We start from the raw sequence: 25386 nt of genomic DNA on the forward strand, positions 1-25386 counted from the left end.
TTTGCGAATTCACCCTAAATCTTCCTTTTTTTTCGCACTTAGGTAACAAAATGCTCTCACCAAGATATTATCGACGCGTGCATACAACACAACATGGTACTATTATAAACGCTATGGTAACAGCAGAAACATAGAATACTAAAGATTTTTAGTGGACAAAAAAAAAGAAAAAGTTATAGTTGTTTATGCTAGCATCTTTTTTGCTAACGGAAGCACTACTGTTCTGGCATTTGCATTTCTTTGTGCACCCAGTTTTACTACGGCAACTTGTCCATATAAACGATGAACAGGTACAATGCAGTCCATCGCTTCACTTCGAAAACGGCTATACCACGTTTCAAGATAAGGATCCGTAAATCGGCGACCATCGTTGTCACTGTAGATGCTGTATCATCGAACATATTCAAATACATGCTCTGTTGGCTGCCCACGAACGAACTGCACATGCCGAAAGAAAAACTGGATTCGCATGGCCAGGCCATTGCTTCTCCGCGATCGTCTATGTGGAACAGAACTTGAGCGTGCACACCACGCCGCGATCTTGCTTCAGCACTGCGGTAAGTCTGCCCCATCATCGTTATCGTCTTCATTTTCCAGTACTGGTTACTGACGAAAACTTGCCCATCACCAGCTTGGGTATAGTGAGCGAGATAATCGCCATACACAGCACAGTAAAATGCCAACAAGAAATCGTACAGTTGCTCAGGCATAAACGCTATCCGTCCATATTGCAAGGGTATACATCGGCGGCAGCGGCTCACTTCCTGTGACGTAGTGGATGGCACCAACATCCGTCGACAACGCCAAAAACGCATGAACATCGAATTGACACTGGACAACATCAGCTGCGCGTGGGATCGGCTGTACAAGGTCAGAAACTGTTCAGGAAGGAGAAATGATGTTGATGGTGTTGGAAGAGGGCTTCAAACGATCGAACGAAATCGCGAGCACCAGTCTTCTGCAAGAACTTCTTCATGAACGTCATTTCGAACGAGTCCTTTTGGTTGGTGTCGATCTCCTTGAGGTATCCGTTATAGCGCTCAAACGAGAAGAGCCAGTAAGCGTATAACGGCCCGAAATCATTGATCGTTGCGGCCAAGTGCATATGAAGGTGCATGTTCGGTGTGATCTCCTCTGGGCCATATATCTGCTCGACACCAGTACAGAACTCTGTGAGAAGAGTATCTGCTACTGCAGTTTCGTCCACGGTAATTGATGGCTTAACCAGCAAACGACAAGCGTCGACAAACTTCAACCAGTTTTGGAGGTATCTTCTAGGAAGGTGGCCGTCAAGCACAAAAGGCGAGTATACGATGCACCACGACTTCCAATCATCTGCGGTCATGAATGAGAAGCCACTTTCGATTTTGCGGTGCAAGGCAACATAATCGGGAGGGAGAACAATACCGTCCGCGAGCACTTGCATCTGTTGAAGGTCGGTTCTGGTGAGGAGGTCTCGGTCAATCCAGACCTTTGCCATACGCTTTGTTGTGCCGAGAAACAAATTATGCATCGGGTCGATGATCGTGCAACGAACAGGATCAAAGTAGCCCAAACGGTGCAGCTCTGACCATCTCGTCCCATTTGCCCGTTCCAGTTCTCGTCGAGCCATCATCGTCTCAGCATTCCGCCATTGCTCAGCATAAGCCGGTTGTCCTCCCGCGTTCGCAGCACCCAACTAGCAACGTCAAACCCGGAGTAGTCGATGTTGGTGGTTCCAGGGAAAACGTTGAATTGACGGACGCATTTGTGACAGGCACAAAGGCTCGCATGGAGGTGAAACCGCTTGTTTCCTTGCGGCAGGAATATCACAAGCATTGACGAACAACGCCAAGCGGACAAGTGTTCCCTGTGGATACTGGCACGTCCTGATGGTTTTACCGCCGTACCATTCCAACAATTCATCAACCAAGGGTCGAAGGTAATGGTTGATGTCAGATGTACTCGCTTCCCGTGGGCCAGGCATTACACCAAGAAGAATGAGGTTTTCTGACTTGTAGCGCTCAGATCGTGGTAGATTGTTTATGGACAAGTATATGGCACCGTTTGAATACGTGGAGTTCAAAAACGGGCCAAACCAATCTACGTTGAGTGTGAACAACAGTGAACGGTGCTGCTCAACAAACGGCCTGCCTTCACGATCACGAAACTCCCGCCACATGTCACCGTCGTAAATGTCAAACGAGTTATCAACAATTCGTCTACGGCTCCGCCATTCCTCAATCTTTGCCTCGAATCCAGGCCGCAAAAAAAGCCTCTCAATAGTCGCAGACAAGGGCTGATAGGCATACTCTTTTATAGGCACCCAAGGATTACCGACAGTCTTGAACAATACATTGCCACATAAACTGTTGTAGCGGATATCGTTGTTGGTGCATGTCCTTGGGCAATGAGGATCAGATGCAAGATACAGGCTGTGGCAACGAGAACAGCACACATATTTGCGCAAGTGATCGGTCAGTGCGGAGAATCCAGTGATACGGCGGAGAGTAGCAATCGAGGTAGGGATGGAAAAGTTTGGCTGGATATCACCAAGAAGTAGAACGCAAAAGTCGATTATGATGCAGGACAAGTGCTCTGAAACGAAATGTAACTGGAAAAGCACGAGGAAGAGAACGACAAGGACAAAGGGATGCTGAAAGGTATGAATCCCGGTAACAGGAGGAGGAGGGGAGGATCAAGGTGAGTGTCTTTGGTTAATTTTTGGAAAAAATGGTTGTGAGTACCGTGTGTTCAGAGCTCTTCTATTTGATTCAATAAAACTGCTTTTATAAACCAACCTGCGCAATGGCGGCTGCCTCACTTGCATTTCGCTCCCATCATTACCGAACTCAACATCAGCAGCACTTATGACAAGATCATTGTCATTTTGCTCTCCATCGGCAACTTCATCCTCAACTGCGAACACATTATCCTCGGCAGAAAAAGGGACATGAAGACTTGAAACGACGTCTACAATACATAATAACGATAAATGACTTATTCGCACATCTATTTCACTAACAATATAGTCTCATACCAGGGGAGGGATAATCGACCATCACATCATCATCCATGTCCATATCAATATCGTCGCCTAGCGCAACGGTGACGGTGACGAGCTTTGGCGCAAATTGGCTTCGATATTAGCTACAATGGCGCCCACTAGTAGATATACAAGATACAACATTATTAACTCAATCTTCGGGATGTGTGTAGAGCAAGTACCATTGTGTGAGAGGCTCTGTGAAGCACCATTTAAGACGCGCCGCTGATGATATTCGTGCGTTCTTCTTGGCACCATTTGGAAGCCGGTGTTGCTGTTTGCCCTCGAGCACAATGGACAGAAGCACGCAACTAACAATTCGTTGCGATTGAGCTCCATTGTGCCAAAAAAAAAATAGAGATTCAGAGCAAGTCGAAGTATCCAGCAGTAGCACAGAGCCTCTCTTATATATAAACGCATCTGTACGCTTCTATATCTTTTACTATAACACATTATGTACTTCCTACTTTGTGTTTTTTTATCACATGTAGCACTCTCTGTAATGATACACATTTACATAAAGAGTCGGGGACATGGTTTTTGCATAACAGGGTGTAAATAATATGGGGGACCATGTCTTTATTAACGTTGTAATATGCAAAATAAAAAAGGGGATTGTGTGAACCAAAAAAGCAGATGTCCTTTTACTAGTCGTTGCATATTCTATGATGGTGCTGCATAAGAAGCGGCAACATGAACTACCTGAAAAAAAACAATTGGGGGAGCAGGGAAAGGCTGTATAATAAAGGAACAGTGTTTGGAAAATTGAGCATCTCAAAAAAGGACAAATACATATTTATCACTACTACTTTGTGTGCATTAGCTCCTTTCTCACTTGCATATGAAGGCTTCCTAAAAATAAAATAAGAAACCAAGATGACCTGCCTAAGGCGTTTACGAGAATTCACGCAGACCAAAACCGGATAATCATTTAGCCGAATCAAAAAACGTAACATTCAAGTCGAGTTCTCGGTTAATTAGTTTGCCGAGAAGAATATGAGCAGTCATGGTTTTTTTCGGTAGATTTACTTTTGTGACATAATTACGCAAAGCACAAAGCACTTACCAATAGATCGCTCACTCATATATATTATGCGACAACGATGCACAAAATAAAAACAACTTTAAAATAAATTTGTATATAAACTAAGCAGAACAATATAATTTAGAACAGAATTGATAAAAAGAAAAAAGAAGGTACAGATAAGAAGAACGAAGAAGTATATAAAAGAGAGGAAGAAAGAAAAACAGGAAAGAAAGCTAAACATGTCGCACATCTTCGTTTGCTGGGCCACGGCGGTTGCTGTGTTGTACGCGGTGAGTGCGCTCTGTCAAAGTATTGTCTAGATATCGATCAATATTTTGTTGTTGAGCTTCATAGCGCGCCAACTGAAGTGGCCGAAGACTTTCCCTGTATTCTTCGTCTAACTGCAGCAGATTCTCTTCCCGTAGACGGATCTGTGCGCGTAGTTCGCGGATGGATGTCTCATCCTCACGGTTGAGCCGTCGAAGCAAACGCATGCGGTTTTCCATACGGATTTGCGCTGCTTCGTTATCAATGATGACATGGCGGGGTGGTGAGATAGATGGCGGTGGTGACGAGGAAGTACGATTACCGGTTGCTTGCTGCTCTTCATCGTCGTCGTCGTCAATCAGAAACGGATCGGTAACCGTACCAGCAGGTGTAGGTGTTGATGAGGTCATTAATGTGGGCAAAGAAGTGGCAGTGGCGGTGGTGGTGCTTAGGTCGAGGGAAGAATGACGTTGGAGTAACATACCGCGGAAGGGGTTTTCTTGAGGCTGTTCAATAAATAGAAGAGAAAGAAATAAGCTTACCCTGACCAAGATTTGCGCTCCTAAAGACTATCTACAAACTATGTATTTGATGTTTACCGGTAGTATTCTGATGAAAGGAGGTCTACATGTTCTGGCAACGTATTTTTCGCATTGGGCAATTTGCCGATTATGAAAAGCACGCACAATGTGTTTACATACCAAGTATGATGTACTTTTAACAAACGACGGACAACCGCATGTCCAGCGTTGCACTGATGTATACCATGTGCCTTGAACCAGGTTTGGGTTTATGTAGTTTGCACGAAGAAATGCCGCGTTCCATTCTTGGATAAATCCGTTCTCCCAGCGTGTCAGATTTTGACGAAGCACGATCTCGGTATTGAAACGGTCAATTAGCTTTGGTATATAGCTATGTATAATGACGAATACCAAGAGATCCAATCTAGCACGGTTGTACGTATACATATGATTACGCTTAAGCACTTTCCAGTGTGCTTCGACAAGCATGGTTGTTCTTGACAGTGGGATGCAATCAGGGACAGAGCTAGCTGCCCATGTTATCCACTTGTCAAGCTGGTAATATCGGCAAAACATATAAGCCTATGCATGATGCAGATTATGCATAACACAGTAGTCGTACATCTCCTGGGCGCATTGTTGCCATATATCGTTAGGATTAGCAAATACTGTCCCTATTATATATAAAACCAAGCAAAAGAATGACAGAAACAGGTGTATAAGTATATCAATGAGTGTTTAGACATCTACCTAATATCTCTGCACCACGTGTTATGAATACCTTCAGCCATCATCGGATGACGGCTGTAGTGCCTGCCCACCATCTTCAGTATCTCCTCTCTTCTTGGTTTATCACACATAATGCGATTCAAATCAGTGGTAGCGGACGGTGTGAATTGACGCGAGACAAACGGGAATTAGACCATCGCTTCTTGGACGTCATAGTAAGTGGATGTGGCATTTCTTCTAGAGGAAAGTTTCCTTTCCATAGAATGCTCTATATGCCAAAGACATTGACGTAGACAACGACGACTATCCCATGTCGCCTGGATCGCACTAAGTTGCGCAGCATCACCATCACTAAACATGAACTCTGGTTCTAGTCCCCTTTCTTTGAGCTCTCTCAAAAACCGCTCCAAGGTTTGTGTTTTCGGATGCTCGATTGTGGCGTCTGCATTGCTTGTGTCACAAAGCATATATGCAACAGGGAATCCAGCACCATTCACATTGGCAATGACACCATATAGCTCCATACCAGCACGATTTGTCTTGAAAGTGGAGTCGATATGGTACTCTTCCACATGAACACAACCAGCCAAAGGGGCAAAAAAAGGAGTGACGAAACCCACAGCAACAATACCATCAGCAGTGTCAGAATAAATCTATTTTTTATTCATACAATAAGGCAAAAACACTACGTTTTTCTATATAATCTAGTAAAGCAAAAACAGCTCTACAGAAGGTGAGTTCTGTTCTCTGTATTAATCTACTTACCTCCGTATATCCTTGATTCATATACTGCTGTATCAAGAGCTGGGCGGAAACAAACTGGTCATCGTCTAGCATATACGGCGTACGGAACGTCTCGCCCCACCAGTAGTACACCTGTGCCGCCGTTGCCGCATAATAACCCCATTCATCGATGATATCATTATGAATATCTGGCGCTGAACGAGTCATTGCACGTGCTGCAATGAAGTCATGCACCTCACGCGATACACCTTCCGGGCGTGGAGCTGGAGCGGCTGCATGTTGCGATGGATGGCGAACGGTAAGCTCGATCGTTTCTAGATCCCGATCGATCACACCGTGCACAAATCCTTGACAATCGAATGTTTCCATGCGTTGGATGACACGTTGGTGCTCACGAACAGGGATCTAACATAAGATTAATCCGATTTCAACAAAACTGCACGCAAACACTTTGCCTATCTGTTCCTTTTTATTGAATGCCTTTTTTGACCGGTTGATTAGCTTACCTGATTCTGTATTGCTGCAGATTGAACGCATCTTGCAGTGAATGAGATGGCTTCACGAAGTGCTGGATCGCCAGTGTTCATCACATAATATCTGTAGTTGTCACAGAGCTGCACTGCTTCCAACACGCGTGTAATTATACGCTGATCTGACCAAGTGCGCATTTCATCCTCGTAAACGATGTACCCCGAAAAAGAGAAGACCTCAGTAACGACATCACCAACTGAATTACGGATAACAAAGGGATAAAAGTTTCCCAACTCGTCAATGAAGATCATTGAGTCGAGTGAAACTGACATTCTCGGTGTCTGTCTGTCACGACAGACAATACACGTCCTGTACGGTCTTGTTCTACCGGCAAAAAGGGCAAACGGTTTCGTTTTTCCGCAACCCATGCAGTAGAGGTCGGGATCACCAAGCAATTGCACAGCTTCAGTAATGGGACCGGCAGCATTGGTAGGGTTGTTTAAAGACATGGCAAGAATTATAGACGCGATGCAAAAAGGGGGGAAAAGGAAGAGGGGGACCCTTGTAAACAAACACCATAGTAAAAGATTAAGAACCACCGAAAAAAACCATGACTGCTCATAACTTTTCTCGGCAAACTAATTAACCGAGATCCCAACTTTAATTGTTACGTTTTTTGCTTCGGGTAATTACTTATCCGGTTTTGGTCTGCGTGAATTTTCGTAAACGCCTATAACAGCGACCAAGATGCATTGCTACCAAATATAGTAGCTGTATTTGCTGCAGGCTACATACTTCTTTTTATCATACCAAAACCAGGTCATAGGCATATATCACCCTGTTTTTAAAGCCTGTGATATGTACTTTTTCGCGCAGTGTACTGGTTCCCAGACCTGCATAGACACGTCATTAGTTCGTATACCTGGTTGGTTAACGAAAAAAAAAGATCTTATGATTTTACTTACTAAAACCACTTCAAGTGATTCTGCTGTAATCGTGAAAACCCTTGTCCACACTGATTTGACCTGATCAAATGTCTTGTAGTCGTTTGAGCTTCCAACAATTTCGTTCTGCAAGCGATCGAGCAGAGCTTGCACGGCCAAAGATTCATTGTCTTCCACAAGGTCTTTTATAGTTTTGCAAACTAGTATCGAGAAAAAAGAGTTGGAATAAGAATTTTGACTGTGAACAGCTCTTTCATCAATCTTACCGACTCTCTTCCTATGAGTGCTTCTTTTATTCGTGGTTGCCATAGTAATGGTAATAAGCACGACATTTGCTAGGGAACAGCTGTTTGCACCAGCCCACCTTGTGGAGTCCACATTAAGCCGCCCCACCCCTAATTTTTTTAAAAGCCAGCAGAGTGGCCTCCACATTAACTGCTTTGTCCGTTGTCCGTAACGCTTTTCGTTGCCATGGCAACCGTGTAACCAGCATTGTCTTCCAACTATCAAACGATCAAATGTGGCTTCACTGCTTACCCTCCAACATAGAATAAAGCTGTAAGCACAACAGAGTGTGTATATTAAAACCTTTTCTCTCTCTCTTTATCGCAGAACGTCACAATGTCAGTGAGCCACCCTGAATTCTTTCCATGCCCATCTGATGCAGAAACCTTGCCATTTTTTTATCATGCTTTTGGTCAAGTTTTGGTGAGTGACGAGGTCGCGTAAGGAACAGCACAGGGGAATGGCGGATGGGGCGGGGTTGATCATGACTGGATCACACAAAACGAGTATCCATGGAAAGAACGCCGTACAGAGTTTCACTGAAACTCTTCCCAACATTTTTATTATTAAATAGGATTGGCATTTATTTATTAAAGGCGGCAGGCAGTTGGAAAAAGGACAGTAACATAAAAAGTAAGGTTTTATTATGTGGTGTGTTAAAAAGAACAGCAGCGTTGAAAAAGAGGGAAAAAAGTGTAAGTTTCTTATAACCGCGATTTGTTCTGGCTTTTGAATCTTTATAGATTAATGAAGATGGCAGTTAAGAAAAAGTCAGTGGCAAACTTGGAAATAGTATAGAAACCCGCTCATCTTAATGTATCCACTATTCTACAGTAACGAAAAGATATACTCCCTTCAAAAACGCATTAGTATCCCCTTCTTGCTTGCTCGTTTTCCTTATCCTTAAGAAGCAACCACCATAATAATATTGTTGTGTACTGCCGTTGTTCAGTAAGTGGATCAAATATATGCATGAAAAGGATAGGCCGCTGTAAGTAAAAACACATAATACTGCTATACATATGTCTCCCCTGCTTTCGTATTGTATTGTGCGTAATTACCGGTCCTATTTTACATATAGGCGCTGAGTACATTATTAATGGTGAGCATCAGCAACCTTTGATAAGATGCATGATTTAAAATCTTGGGATGGCAGTTAGAAGCAAATCGTCACATAAGATGCGGCGGAAGAGTTTCAGTGAAACTCTGTACGGCGTTCTTTCCATGGATACTCGTTTTGTGTGATCCAGTCATGATCAACCCCGCCCCATCCGCCATTCCCCTGTGCTGTTCCTTACGCGACCTCGTCACTCACCAAAACTTGACCAAAAGCATGATAAAAAAATGGCAAGGTTTCTGCATCAGATGGGCATGGAAAGAATTCAGGGTGGCTCACTGACATTGTGACGTTCTGCGATAAAGAGAGAGAGAAAAGGTTTTAATATACACACTCTGTTGTGCTTACAGCTTTATTCTATGTTGGAGGGTAAGCAGTGAAGCCACATTTGATCGTTTGATAGTTGGAAGACAATGCTGGTTACACGGTTGCCATGGCAACGAAAAGCGTTACGGACAACGGACAAAGCAGTTAATGTGGAGGCCACTCTGCTGGCTTTTAAAAAAATTAGGGGTGGGGCGGCTTAATGTGGACTCCACAAGGTGGGCTGGTGCAAACAGCTGTTCCCTAGCAAATGTCGTGCTTATTACCATTACTATGGCAACCACGAATAAAAGAAGCACTCATAGGAAGAGAGTCGGTAAGATTGATGAAAGAGCTGTTCACAGTCAAAATTCTTATTCCAACTCTTTTTTCTCGATACTAGTTTGCAAAACTATAAAAGACCTTGTGGAAGACAATGAATCTTTGGCCGTGCAAGCTCTGCTCGATCGCTTGCAGAACGAAATTGTTGGAAGCTCAAACGACTACAAGACATTTGATCAGGTCAAATCAGTGTGGACAAGGGTTTTCACGATTACAGCAGAATCACTTGAAGTGGTTTTAGTAAGTAAAATCATAAGATCTTTTTTTTTCGTTAACCAACCAGGTATACGAACTAATGACGTGTCTATGCAGGTCTGGGAACCAGTATGTTGGAACTCGATTCAAGAAAAGTTCAATGAAGACAAAACAGCCTTGTCATCATCCAAAAAAACAAAAGAATCAACAAACAGCAGTTCATTAACAACAAGGTTCCCAGAAGACGAAAAAAAACAATTATTAAAAAAGACATTCGACTCGTTGGATAAAAAAAAGTTTTGGATATTAGAGGCGACAATTAAGGAAGCTGCTGAATGCGATGAACAACCCGAATCTGTTGAGGAAAGGATGATGAAGTTTGCGTTGCAGTGTAATTTCCGTCAGTAAGTGTCATAAGAATGAGTTTACTTTGAAGTGTTTTCTCATTGTTTTTCATAGCCCTAGTTAATGGGGGGTAAACCCTAGTTTTATGTTTCTAGTAGAATTATAAATATGTAAAAAATTATAAGTAATATAATTCTTGAGTATTTATAAAAAAGAGTGAAATTAATTTTTTGTTTAAAAAATAATTTCTCAACCCCCAGGTTAATTCTCAACCCCGGGTTTATTCTCAACCATTATGTTTTGGAAAACCAGGCTAGACCTTTAGGTCGATGCCCGACAGAATCTTTGATTCTGGAGCTTGACGAGAATAATAAAATATCCTAAATTTACAGTTTACTGTAAAATTTATAGATATTGTTTATTCGCTAATCCTGGATCCTCGATACCAGCGATGATAACTGGAATGATGTGTTTTCTCTGGAGGAGATGAAGGAGATCTGTAACACCGGCTGAACTCTGCTCCCTTCCATGGACGAACGTATTCAAGATCAGTTGGACGAATTCGCGAAATTGATATGACAAGCTGCTTGTTAATTGAGTGTCTTTTTAACGTGGTTAGTTCTATTCTCATTTCTTGTAGAAGACCACTGAGGAAGCATACAAGTTTGCGCAACAAATTAAACATGATCCCAGTGATGATCCGCTCTTGGCACGGTTCACGATGACGTTGTTGGCGTCATCCTTGCTATTCATTCAAAATGCCGATGTGGATGGCTTCATAGAGACAGATAAACAGTATAGAATGTTTGGATTCGTGATTAATATTTACGTTGGATCTGACATAGTAGTATCTAGGTAAGTAGCGTTAACTGCATCTAACTCTAAAGGACACATGACTTATTGACTATGTTATATATGAATATAGAAAAGAGAAAAGCAGTAAGGCAAACGCCATTGCCACGAACAAGAAGTGCAAACTATCAGCTATAAATGAAGTCCAGAGAAGAGCCACTGGTCGTAAGAGGGATGCCGTTTATGTTGGAGGGAGGAGGGGACTCGGTTGCATAGAGACAGGTAGCACTATAGACCAGACAAAAGAGTTAATGGATGGCTACATGAAAATGCCCATTGTAATGAAGGATATGCTGCTGCAAATTGTTGAAGAAGCACCGTCACTATTACACGAAATTGATATCACAGGCTACGTTATCAGTGGTACGTAAAAACGAATAATTAATTTCTTGACATATAGCAGTATTCACTTACCATCTATAAACTGCTCAATAGGCGACCAAATCAGCTTGTTGGGAATGGACGTTCCAAAAGGGTACATTGCGCGGATCCGACGAACAAATGCAATATCATTTCCAAGCAGCAACGACGATTTTGTGGTATGGATGATTAAAATAGTTAGATAATTCATTTAGTTTAGGATGTACAACATATAATGATTTATGAATAATTTTAGCTAATAACATTAATTCTTTACTTGTAATTAAAGTTAATTTTTTCTCATCTTTCAGTTTATAAAACATTTTCCCATCAGTTTTTTTATATATAGAAAAATGATCTTGAATTAATTGATCATAAATTTTCTTAATCTTAACTCTATATGAAATAGTTATTAAACTTCTTTTTACAATCTTTCTATTTAATACTAAACCCTTTAATCTGGCATACTCTAGATCACATTCCTCTATTTTCTTAATTTCTTCATTAATAGGATTTAACATTGAACTATAAAGATTATTAGGATCATCTTTCATATCAGATTCAACTAAATTACTTTACTAGCTAGATCAAAATCGGAAATCATTGCAGCTAAATGTTGCACACTATTATATGTTGCATCTAAATAAATTGGTAATCTAGAAATAAAGCTCAATGGATCCTTATTATAACCTTGTAACTCAAAACAACAAGCTAAAAATAACATAGATTCATCAGCTTTTCTCCATAATCCTGAATTTAAATCTAAGATTTCTGAAAAATGTTGATCAACCTATTCTAATCTTTTGGTAATAGATAATTTACTTAATCTAAAAGCATTTGCTCCATAAACCTTTAATGAATTTAATTCTTTTTCAGATAATACATTACCTTTTTAAAAAAACAATAATGATCTTGCTAATTCACCACCTTGGAAATTTACTTCACCCCCTTGGCAATAAACTCTTCCTCTCTAAGTCTAGAAAGAAAGTAAAATAAAATTGTTCAACATCTCTATAAAGTTTAGCAATAGTTAAAATTGAATCAATATATAAGAATTTACTATTATAAGATGTAATTTCAAATTCTTTTTCTTTATTATTCTTTTTAATAATCTCACTCATTTCAACTGTCTCCTTATGTAATGTTCTAATAATTAAATCATCATTAAGTGGCAGATTCATTTGAAAATCTAATACTTTAAGATTAATATCGAAACTAATAGATGACATATAATTAACCATTTTAATTGTCATTTTATTTATAAATTTAATATTTGATTCAGTAAATCTTTTACTTCTAATTAAAGGATTAAAATTCTTAATTTTATTAGTAATATATCCACCATATGTCTTAAATTCTTTGTTATCATTTAGTTCCCAATAAATAGGTGGATATACTATAGGTAATTCATGACCATTGATCATACCTGAATATTTAATATAGTTTTTCAATTGGTAACTAGGAATAATTTCTCTATGAGTTTTCTTACTTTTAACATCATATCGTTCTAAGATATTAAAAAGATCACTTGTCATATCTAAATAGCTAATAACAGTACTACCAATATTAATAAAATTCTCTTCATTCATTGTAAAATTTTTCAAATATAAATTAAAAGTTACAATATCCTTAGATTTATCATCAACGTGTTTGATATATTTTTGATATAAACATTCTTTATATAAAGTTTCTCCTAATCTATGAAATAAAGTAGTAACTGATTGTTCTTTATTATCTTCATATTTCATAATAAACGGGATTAACAAACTTAAAATCAAGAACAGCATCAAGGATTTATCTATTTCTTTAAATATAAAAATATATTTTTTGTTTCTAATATATTTTTCATTTTCAAAATACATTTTTAAGTCATCTTCTAACAACTTATAGTTATTTAAAAATATTCTAAACCCAGGATTTGTATTTAAGAAATCCTTAGACTTACTCATTTTTTCTAGTTTTTTCAACCATGAAGAATGTAATTTTTCTTCTAAATTTAATCTTTTTCTTTAAGAGATAAAGTATCGTTTGATAAAATTTCTTTAATAATAATATAACCACTAGAATTTTCATTTGTAAGAGGAAAATCTTTTCCAGTGGTCCCCTGCTTTTTGCAGCCCCACTTTTTGCAGATCCTCAGTTTTTGCAGATTTTTTTGGAGCACACCTACTCATCACTTAATAAAATTGCAGTTTCCTCACTTTTTGCATTTTGCAGGCCAAAAATGGGGACCTGCAATTTTCCACTATGGAGGCTAGGTTACATCTAATGAATCTGCTGCAAATCTATTGGTTCCAATAGCATCTAGTCCTCAATGGTTTTATAAACTTGCTCAAATTCATATATTGAATTATAAAAATTTTGATTTTGTCTAGATAAATATAAAAATAAATTGAAAATTGAATTTTAATATTTTGGCAATATCATTTTGTGTTTAGTGCGGGTCCGGACTCAGGTCCACAGCATAGCGGGGACCCAATCTTGATATCCAGGAAAAAAAAAGAATTTTCGAAGCTTCGCCACTTTTCTTTTGTCAGGCACATCTGTCAGATTCCGTTTCCTTCATCTCATTTCCATTCCTCATTAAATCGCTCACTATCTTAACAACATGAGCAGAGGTCGTGGTAGCATTATTACTCCCGCTAGAAGAAGCACCGCCCGTTTGGCTAATCACCCGGGCCGTGTGGTGGCGAGTAATGGTGCCTCACCACGTCCTCTTTCTCTCCCTGTCCCTCCCCCTCTACCACAGTATACTTCTTTCATGAGCTCGCAAATGGAGTATCAAGCTGCTGCTGAATCTGCTGCCTGAGCTACATACGAACAAGCACGAGGAAGCCGTCCGCAGAATACAGTTAGATCGTATTCTCCCAGGCAGGAAGAATTTCTCGAGTGGTGCCGAAGACGCTTTCCAAATGATCACACTAACCAGTTGATCGACGACAGAAAGCTTCATCTTTTTCTTGTGGAAGAGGTTAGCCACATATCTGTTCGCAATCTATATATGTACGCATGTCTTACAATTGTGTTCTTTTTAGGTCGTCTTTAGAGAGAAGCGTAAACCTGGAAGAAAGAGAAAAGAGCCAGAGAATTCTGTGCTGTCGCCCGCCTCGTCACCCGCTCCTACCATGCGTACCACCACCATGCCATCATCCTCGTCTGCTGCTGTTCTCTCGCCCGTCACCACCATCTTGCCATCATCGTCGTCGTCATCATCTGCTGCTCTACCTGTACGCGATGCTCTGGGTTATACCATTGAGCAACCTGTTGCACCTGATGCCCCCGCCCCCAAAGTCAAGCTTGCTACCGTTAAACAATACATTACTTCCATTGTCGATCTCCATTTTGAACAAGCCGAAACAGACCCTTGCTTCAATCGTCCGCATCCGCGTGGCCCGCTTGTTCATGCACTGGTTGATCATTTGAAAAGTGTGGAAAACGAGCTTAGTCGACAAAACTACGAAGACAGAGGCATGCGTACGACAGCAGATGGTTATTCGACATCAGCTGAGATGGAGCGTATTGTAGATCATTTTCTGGCCACCAACAAGCAACAAGGACTGCGAAATTGCACTGCTTTTCTTCTGCAACACTATGGACTTCTATAGGGCGAAAGCGTTAGTATGATGAAACTTGCTGATCTACAAACGTTACTTCTTGAGCGCGAGGGTGTCACTGAATGTCATGCGTTGGTGATGGTGCTTAAGCAAGGAAAAACAAACCAAGAGGGCCGTGTGGAGTTTGCTGCTGCGATGCGTAACGCCAATGTTGTTATCTGTCCTTTGATGATGCTTCCTTTTATCTCTTTCATCGGTGGCACGTTGCTGGTGAGGCATTCCCTTATTTCCAAAGCAATCGAGATTGGTTCGACATCAAGCTCATCAGAGGCAGAGATCGCAACACGCAGTCCATTACGTATGATCGTCATCGCGAGTGTATTTTAGAAGCATTCAAGTCAGTCGGCATTTATAGTAAAGCAGTCACTCACGCTATGAGGGGTTCGTCAGCATGTATGGCAGAGATATCTGGAACGAGCGAAGAGTCTATCCGGCGATTAGGTCGTTGGAATAATTCTGCTTTATCAACCAGTTATCTAACCAATTTGCCATATCTTGTGGACCATAGCAGGATTCACTAGAGAGGCTGGTCAATTCTACTTACCTCGTGCTGCTGTTACACCACCCCTTGAGCTTTGCAAGAAGGTTTTTCCTGAAGTCGATCGGTGGCGGGTGTTGCTGGATGCCAAACAAGTGGAGGACTCGTGCACGGCTGATTCGTTTTTGCGTCTTCTTGTGCAGTTGCGTGTTGTATTTTTGCAAGATTCGGTTTTGATGAAAAAGCGCTGTCCAGGTCATCATTTGTGGCAAGATCCTTTGTATCTTGAATTTGAACGGTATGTGCTGGTGGACTACAGTCTTTCGTTTATATACTAATTATCCTTTTAAAATAGTAATTTGAATCATGCACTTGAAAACAACGAAGAGCCCACTGATCTGTTACTTCAACATGCCGTGCCGATCATTGAAAATAGACTTGCCATCTTGCAACAACAAATGGCTGCTCAGCAACAAGACACCAATCGCATCGTACAATCTTTCTCTAACGCCATACCCACTCTGGAAGCACTTGCGCAGCTTGCACCAAACATGAGTCATATAGGAGATATTGTACAGCATTGGGACTGCATCGTTAGCGGACAAGCGTCCTTAAGCATCACGCTCAACTTGGCAGGTCAGCAGCAGCAACAACAACAGCAGCAGGAAGGTTGGGGCTCGGTTTCGCTCCCGTCCTCGTCCTCCTCCCTCCCATCCACCATGACAGCAACTGTGGCACTGCCATCAGCAGCACCAGCGCCATCATCATCTTCGTCGTCGTCGTCAGCAGCACCAGTACCAACATCGTCATCATCATCGTCAGCAGCATCAGCACCAACTCATCACCATCATCATCACCCCCAACAACAACAGCCCATATATCTATCCATGAACCGCACAAACGTCCAAACAATCCCACAATTATGGACCGAATGGTTTGACGGTTGGAATGGCGGCATGTCTGTGATTAGAATGGAAGAAGTGTACAAAACTGCATGGCGAAAAAGTGATTCAGACGGCAAATGGTTTCGTAGAAGACGAGCGATTATTCGGAAAGTTCAAGATTATATCGAAAGAAAAGGAATGCAAGAAAGAGTACCAGAAGTGTTGGACACTATACATAGACACTATCTCGCTGTCGGCATTACCTCATTAGATTCACTATCGAAAGACTTATGTTTTTTTGATACACTTTAAACTTTTTGTATATTCATTTCACCAGCTTGTTCTTTTTTTCACTCGCTAGCTTTCCCTTTGACATGCTTTTTTTCAACTTTCTAACATTGGCCTTGCTTGGCCATATTTTTTTTATTGTATTACTTTCATGTTGTGGTCTGTTGGCAATGATGGTTTTTGCCTCGCTTTTTTTTTCTTTTTAACTTTTGCTTGTTTCGTGGCCTTGTTTGGCCCTTTTTTTTTTCAAAGAATATATAACTTTTGTTTCGTGGGCTCACGAGGCCTGTCCTAAAAATGATTGTCAATGGTTTGGAATAGGGAATGCTTATTATAGTACGTTTTCTGAAGCATGATGAAATGCATTTGATAAATTAGTTGCACTTGATGCAGAGCTTAAGATGTAGGAATTAGATTATATATATATACGCAGTACTGGATATGGCTCTAATTTTAGTAATTTAATAATGGACACTCGAGACGACTATGTATACCACGAACAATACATGGTTAGCAGCATGGCGATAATATATTACTAAATGAAGGCGATGTAGATTAGTTTTTCTCTCCAAAAATGTTCGTACTGCTGCAGATGTTGCGCTGGTTTTTCGCACCTTCCGCTGTCAAAATGCATTATGAATACATAAATCTTGAGCAGTTATCAAGGAAGGATAGTCATTAGAACTTCTTATAGTTAGTTCATCGGTTGATAGCGTTTACAAAGTGGTTTTATAATCGTTGCAATGGCAGCAATAAGTTGCTGTTTATCATCAGTCAGGCAAAGAAAGGAACAAGATATGACATGTTCCTACACAACACTAACTATCTCTAACTAGTGTCTGTTATATGTTCAAAGTACAGGAAAGGAGAGAAAACATTTTTAATATCTCAAGCATAAATAGAACAGCGTATACCGTCCAATCCACTGAATCAATGTGCCATCTATACTAATGCTTTTTGAAAGCTATCAACAAGGTACCTGACGAGACAGAAGAAAGATAGGGTTAGTCTGAAGTGTAGACACTGATGTTGGATCTATGTGTATGTTAGAGTGTAGTAGTTTTGCTAACACCATGGCATCCATATCACTGTCATCTAACATTGAAAGTATTGGAGAGATCACTAAAATGTAGGCTCTTTGAGTGGTACAGTTGCTGTATGTAGCTAGCATGATACAAATTACACGACCTAGAGCAGCTCATTCATTAAGAACAGCACGATTTAAGAAACTTATTCTGCAATCTCAGATGACATTAACCTTTCCTTGAATACATGGAATCAATGCCCGGTTCATTTAAAGCATTTTGAAGGTTTTCTGTAATTATTCTAAAGATACCAAGCTCTTCTTTTATTAATAACAAGCAGGTTCACGCCTCTACTTATAAAAACGGTCCCCAACAATTGATATTCGCAGATATCATTCGGTATAACTAATGATATCGCTGGATATCACTGTGGTCCTGCTATCGGGATTTCAAAAAATGGTGGACCTCAAGATTTTATACTTAAAAAAACAAAAAGTATTCTAGATTTAATAGAATTATTTATTATTTTTTAAGATAAAAAGAAAATGGTCTGCTTAAACAAATATCTTCCATTTGATAAATTAAACTTAAAAAAAATATTATAATGGAATGAAACAATAAAAATAGAATTAGATAATAAAATAGATATAAAAATTATTACATATATTAATAAAACAATTAAAAATAAAATTAGAGAATTATTTGATTCTAATCATTTTATATATAAAAATATAGAAAATAACTTTTGCACTTATAAATATAGTAAAGGTAAAAATGAAGGGATGATTTGTTGTAAAAAGATAACAGCAAAAGGAAATAAAGATAAATTTGTATGCACTAAATATAACCCTGATCATATTCCTGAAAGAAGAAAAAGGAAAAAAATAAATATTAATGGTTTATTTGAACCTAAGGTTCAACAAAATATAGATATTTGGCTAGATAAACCTTTGATAAAATTAGTAAACTAAAGAATAATAAGAAGAAAATAATTAAAAAATTAAAGAAAAATAAAAAATTAAACATATATATTTTGGAAATATTAGGCAACTTGATTTAAAAAACATTATGGATAAACTATTGAGGAACAACCTAATATTTATAAATTTGATATTATATTTCAGATTGTGATTATTTTTAAAATTAATATTTTTTTTTGAAACAAACTTTTTTTTGATATAAATGTTATTCTAAATAAATATAATTTTATTTATCTACTAGCGGTCCCTGCCTCGCTTCGCTCGGCTGAATGAGCCCCTCCGCTTCGCTCCGTGTCATTCAACGGGAACGCGTCGCAAGGGGGTTCCCCCCTTGACCCCCAGGTTGGGGGGCAAGCCCCCCAAACCCCCCTCTCGTTGCTTATTCATGGCTGAATCAGTGATCTTGAAGTATTCAAGCCTAAACAACTTCGCTTTGCATATTACTAAACCCTAACTGCTAAAGCACCTGAAACCCTACATTACTCTAATGTGTTATGTGTTATCAATTGTAAGTATAAGTACATAATATATGTTCGGTATGAGTGTAAAAGAAGAGAAATCTAAGAATTGAAATGGGATTAAAAAATAAAGTAGAGTAGAGTGAAGTCAATGGAAAAATGGAAAAGAGAACTATATGAAGCAACGGAAAGAGGGACAGTATATCAATAGTAATGGATAGAGAAAAGCATAAATGCTCGTATATGAGTTATAGAAGAACTTCATTATATACGACATTTCTTGTATTGAGCCCAGGTTGATCAGGTGAAGTAGAGTTTTCTGGATCGACCATAATGTGGATGGCAGATGGTCTACGGACCCGAGACATTGCTACATATAGGAGGCCATGTGTAAATGGCGGCTCTGGTAGGTAGAGACCAACGCTGTCAAAAGTTTGACCTTGGGCTTTGTTGATTGTCATTGAGAATGCCAATCGAACAGGGAACTGCGTTCTTTTGAATTGTATTGGGCAGCGGGCTTGCGACGGTGTGAGGGTGATGCGTGGAATTAGAACAATTGTACCAGTTTGTGGTCCAGTGGCAATCTCGGCTTCAAGGACATATCGGCGGACAGAGCGAACAATCAATCGAGTACCATTGCAGAGACCATTTCCAGTATGCAAGTTTCGTAGCAACATCACTGGGCAGCCAACTTTAAGCTTGAGGCAATGTGGTGGAAGGTCGGATGGATCAAGGGAATTAAGGAGTTCAGGAGGGTAAGCAATTTGGTCCTCTGGATCGTCGACCGAGTCAGCACTTTTTAACTCCTCAAGGTATTCGCCTGGAAACTGATCGAGAACCCGCTCGTTCAGAACAGCAACATCCTTGTTTTTAGGTGTCAAAATGGCACGACTGGTTAGAAAATCACGGTCCACATTTGGTGAGTTCAGATCACCGAACACAACGTCAATGAGCTCGTTAGTGTTGTAACGCGGCATCAGCATTTGGCGAGGAATTAAGACTCTATCTTCTGTATTTGGAACTAATGGCTCAGCACCATCACCAATTCGAAGTAGGTATTCGGCAAATTCGCGTAGCTCTGTAGCATCAGCTGTATGAGCAGCTTGCTGAACACGCATATTATTGCGTAAGTGGTGGACTGTAACATGGCGCCAAATCGCAGTAGCTCTGTTCAAGCATTGCTCGACAATTTGCGGGCACTCAGCATTCGGAATTACAGGAAGGACCTATTCATAACATAAGACAATATTAAACCGTATGCCGATGTGCTCCCATTGTTAACTCTGACCACCCCAAACCTTAGTGCTAAATTAAGGTCATACCTGACGAAAATCACTGCCAAACACAACAACTTTACCGCCAAAAGGGACATCAGCAAGGGCAGGATCCTCAGTGCGCATGGTATCTTGTATGCTCCGGTTCACAGTTTCGATGAGGTCGCGGCTTATCATGGACGCTTCATCCCAAATAATGATACGCGCCATTTTAATTAATCTTGCTGTGTCAGATCGAGGTGTAAAACTGCACATAGACGTTCGATTCACCTCCAATGGAATCTTGAAGGTTGAGTGAGCCGTACGTCCTCCATCCAACAAAAGAGCTGCCGTACCACTTGTGGCCACTGCAAGGGCGATACCATCAGCGCGCCGGACATTTTCAAGTATAGCATTGAAAAGATATGTCTTTCCAGTTCCTCCAGGGCCGTCAACAAAGTGCAGTTTGGGCTCGTTTTGGGGAGCATCGAGAGAGCGAATCACAGCATCAAAAACTGTTTGCTGATCCTCATTGAATTGCAGCTGACGCTGAGGCTGTATAGCCAGACGTGCTGTCAATCGACGGTGCTCGCGGATGAGCAAAGGCTCTCCAGCACCGACGTCATCATCCTCATCATCAGGCTCTGGAACAACGAATCCATCAAAATCTCGCAGTGATCTCGATAACTGAACCATGACGGATTCGATTTGCAGTAAAGCGCGGTTATATATGGCATCTGTGAATTGCAAACTTTGATCGTTCATGTCCTGACGTGCAGTGTGAAGATAGTCTTCCGCCATACTATCACGATGATCTAACCACAAAGCATAAGGATCTTCAGGATGGCAAAACACCAAAAGGATAGCAAAAAGCCGCCGTAATGCATGTGGTTGCTGGTAAGTGACTGCTTGGTCCATACAATCACTCCATTCTTGCTGGCCGGTTAGAAGACCAAGGCGTCGAGCAGTGGCCTGGAAAGTAGGCAGGATCTCCTGTTCTGGAGTACCTTTGTTGATTGTGCGCATGTCAACAAACGATGTCGCACCAGGGACATGATAAAGTAATAGTCGAAGATGGTACTTTTCTACTTCGCGAGGAGAGACAGCGTAGATACGACCAATGGTGCCATTGAAACCACGTTCACGAATTTTCCATCGACGTTGAGTAGAAACAAAGACATGTCGTTCTGGAAAATCAGGGTATAAAATCGTGCGGGCATGCTCATACTCTTGGTTGTATTGAAACCATGCTGTAAGCGTGGTTTCGTGTGCCCGTCCAACGACTTCGGCAGGAGTTTCATCGTCTCTGAAATTCACTGTCTGCTCGTTTTCCAAATGAACCGCCAATCGCTGGTGTGCAGGATATTCATGATGTAAGGAAAACGAAAACAGTCGCCAACATCCTTCCGAAGCAGAAACGTAGCGTGCGTCAAGAAAGGTTCGGATTTCATCGACCGGTTGTTCGTCATTCCCATTTGCATTTGCAGGATCGTTGTTGACTTGTTGTTGTACAACTGCGGCAGATGCACGATCATGACCTTTATAGACATACTTGTAGACGTATTTGATTGAATGAATAGACGTGCAAATTTCCACATTGATATGCGCATCATATTTGGCGCACAGGTAGATGTTGTGAGGGACCACCCAGCGATTGTCGAGTCTGATATTTCCTGGTTTCGTAACATAGTCTCCATTGTTACGTCGGCGGTACACAGGATAGCCATCGTCATTCATTGCCGTGTCCTCGTGAAACTCTTTAGGATATCGCTTTGTACATCTACCGTCTTCCATGCACGGGGATCGAGCATTTAACATGCCACATGGACCGTGCATCATATGCCGCTCAACAGTCGCACGTGCAGTTGGATAGCGCTCAGCATCGGGGAGTTCAGCCGAAACGATATCGTCACAGTGAGCAGTTGTGCGTGGCGTGTCTTCGTCCGAAAGGATAAGCAATATGTGCGCATGTGGGAGGCCACGTTTCTGAAACTCGACAGTGTGAACGTGTGCAACGACATCGCCCAAGACCATGTTCTTCGTGAGATCTTCCATCAGCTGCTTCAATTTCAGTCTAAAAACACGTGCAGTGATATCAGGGCGATCAGGGGCACGCTGTCCCGGTAAAAGGGAATCTTGGATTTCTGGCCAGTTCGGATTGCAGGTGAAAGTAACAAAAGGTCAGGTTTGCCAAAGCGACGCACAATGCTCATGGCATCTTGGTACAGCTGCTGCATATGGCGTGGAGAGCCGATAAATGATGACGGCAAGATAACACGTCTTCCAACGCTGGTCAAGTCATTATCACCTACGTTCATTGCGTCTACAACATTGCGGTAAAGATCGGAGCGCAATCGATCTTGGTTCAGGCGTATGAATCCCAAGCGGTTGGATTCCATTTTCGCATACATATCAACGATGAATTGTTGGAATAACTTTCCGAATCGATGTAAATCGTTGGCATCAGCATCACCATCAGCACCGTCACGAACCATGAGGCGGTATTTGTACCACTCCATTATGGTAATGTCATGATTATTTGAGTTTGCGTTAATCGCCCACCCTTCATCACCTAAAGTAATCTCAATACAACAAAATACTAATAGACAGTGCTAATATTTGCAGGGACGAACCTTGAGGGAAAAGCAAAACATATTGAAGTGCATCATAGAAGCGATGCATTTCGCTAATTCTTTGCAACTCATTGGATCTTGTTCTCAACACAATATCGCGTGGGCCAGCATCCTCGTTATTGTTTTCCACAATAAGGATACCAATTTCATTGGCAGTTGGTGCGTTGTAACGTCGACGGTCTGGAGTATTCTCTGATCTGATGAGCATTCTAACATTGTCAACCCCTTGGTCGCGGGCAATTTCGTTCATATCTCGGAAGGATTCGACAAAAGGATTGATACGATGCATTACGGCCTGTAATTGGCGTAGAGTGGAATCATTAAGGCGTACAGGGGAAACGGCGTGTCGATTGGCAATTTCAGTGGATGGATCGTGTACGTAAATTTGAGCAAAGGCGGGTCTATTATTTTCAGCCGGTAGCAATGAACCTATGCGATGGTAGACACTTCCATGGATTCGGAAATTGTACGCTCCACCACGCGAATTAGCAACAGTTTGATCAACGTTGACACCAAGAGATGTGAAGCTTAGAACACTGTTGTATACTCGGATGTTGGTACGAAAGTCCTCAGCAGCAGCATCAGTACCACGTAGCAATTGTGAAATCTCTGGAGGTGTTGGATTGAGGGGTGGGAGCTCAACCGACCCTTGTTGGCAGCAAAGATTGAAACGTGGCGTGCGGAGAGAGCTATGAGATACACGCTCTTGGATCCAAAGGCGAGCATGGCAGTTACTACATTCAGTATCCATGGAACCAATGAAATGGCGCAGTGGATGGGAGTTTGTGGAAACGCGGGCAATACTATGAAGCTAAATTATAACGGCGTCATCAGTAATCATCAGTGTCATTGTGAAGATCCAAATAGTAACTAACGTTTTCTTGCTCGATCTGGTTTGCAGGATTATTAGGACAGCTTCTGTGCGTGCGTCTCAAATGACCCTCTTGTCCACAGCTTGAGCATACATGAACTGGAGCAGCAGTAGGTGTAGTGAGATTCTCGTTGTTTGACGGATTATTAGGGCAATCACGATGTGACCTTCGTGAGTGACCCTCTTGCCCACAACTGGAACAGACAGGCACAGCTTCTGGCGCTTCGCGAACAATGTCGAAATCGCGCTCATCAATCTCATTGTTTTGGCGCATTGCCAATCTAGAAGGATTGTTTAGGCAATCACGATGAGTTACGCGTTGGTGGCCCGGCAAACCGCAAGAGTTACAAATGGGTGTTGACATGTCAGAGAGTTAAAAGTAAAAGAACGTTTGACTATTACTGCGTTGGGATAAAAAAAAAAAAAAAAACTTTTGCGGGACGTTCTCCCCCGCGAGCCCTCCCGTTGGGGTGTACCCCCCAACCACACTTCCTTCTAAACCCGAACTCACTCGCTTCGCTCGTTTACTTAAGGCATAAATATAACAAACTAAAGTTTATTATAACAAAAAAAAAACTATTTCTTGGTTTTCTCCATAGCGTGCTGTTTCTTCTGGTGAAATTCTGCAATTGCTTCGTCGATTTCACCCATGCACGCGTTTGGTTCCATATACAGAGTCTTGTAGCTGAATGCGAGGTGCTTGATTCCAGTGGGGTAGGCCTCACGTATAGACTCGTAGTGAGTACTTTTGCCCAGATCTCTTCATCTGTAGGGCGTGGCGGATACTTGTTTGTTGTTGTTGCTGCCATGTTCAATTTAGATCGCTAAATTACTGAAATAAAAAAAAGAAAAGAAAAAACGTGTTGTGTAGCAAGCAATTTATACACACCTCCGCAGAAGAGAGGATAAAATATCTGGTAGAGGAATACATATTTCCTTTTTTGTGTAATACGTAACTTTTATTATTTTAATAAGATAGATATATTATTATAATATGTCTATATTTATTGGAATATAAAAACTTTTTAGAAATTGGAAATTATTTATTTTTTTATATTTTTTAAATAAAATATTTTTTTCTATTACTAATATATAATCAATATATAAACTCTAATTATTTGTTTTTTCATTTTTGGAATTATTTATTATCTTAATTATAAGGATTTTTTAATAATTTTTTATATTAATAATATTAGATCGTATCTCATTAATAAAATAATTTTATTTTGATATAGTAGTCTATTTTTAATAAAAAATTTATATATGTAGAGTATCTTATTTTTTTTTATTATTAATCATTTTATATTATATAGGCCTTTTAAAATTAAATTTTTTTAATATTATATAAAAGATCATATACATTTTTTTAATTGAT

At 40.6% G+C, this 25386-nt stretch overlaps 2 protein-coding genes across 2 annotated transcripts; one reads left to right on the forward strand and one right to left on the reverse strand.

Moving 5' to 3' along the window:
• Positions 1-11235: 11235 nt before the first annotated feature.
• On the forward strand, positions 11236-11538 carry BDB00DRAFT_762251 (uncharacterized protein; the record flags this gene model as incomplete). The annotated part of the gene is made up of 1 exon (XM_053119325.1): positions 11236-11538. A coding segment is annotated over one exon (303 nt), but the record flags the coding sequence as incomplete, so codon positions are not given.
• Positions 11539-12092: 554 nt separating this feature from the next.
• BDB00DRAFT_762250 (uncharacterized protein) lies at positions 12093-12272 on the reverse strand (the record flags this gene model as incomplete). Its single annotated transcript, XM_053119324.1, has 1 exon — positions 12093-12272. A coding segment is annotated over one exon (180 nt), but the record flags the coding sequence as incomplete, so codon positions are not given.
• Between the last annotated feature and the right edge of the window lie 13114 nt (positions 12273-25386).

Source organism: Zychaea mexicana, assembly GCF_025766255.1.
Source record: "Zychaea mexicana strain RSA 1403 chromosome Unknown BDB00scaffold_29, whole genome shotgun sequence".
In the NCBI taxonomy this organism is placed as follows: domain Eukaryota; kingdom Fungi; phylum Mucoromycota; class Mucoromycetes; order Mucorales; family Lichtheimiaceae; genus Zychaea; species Zychaea mexicana.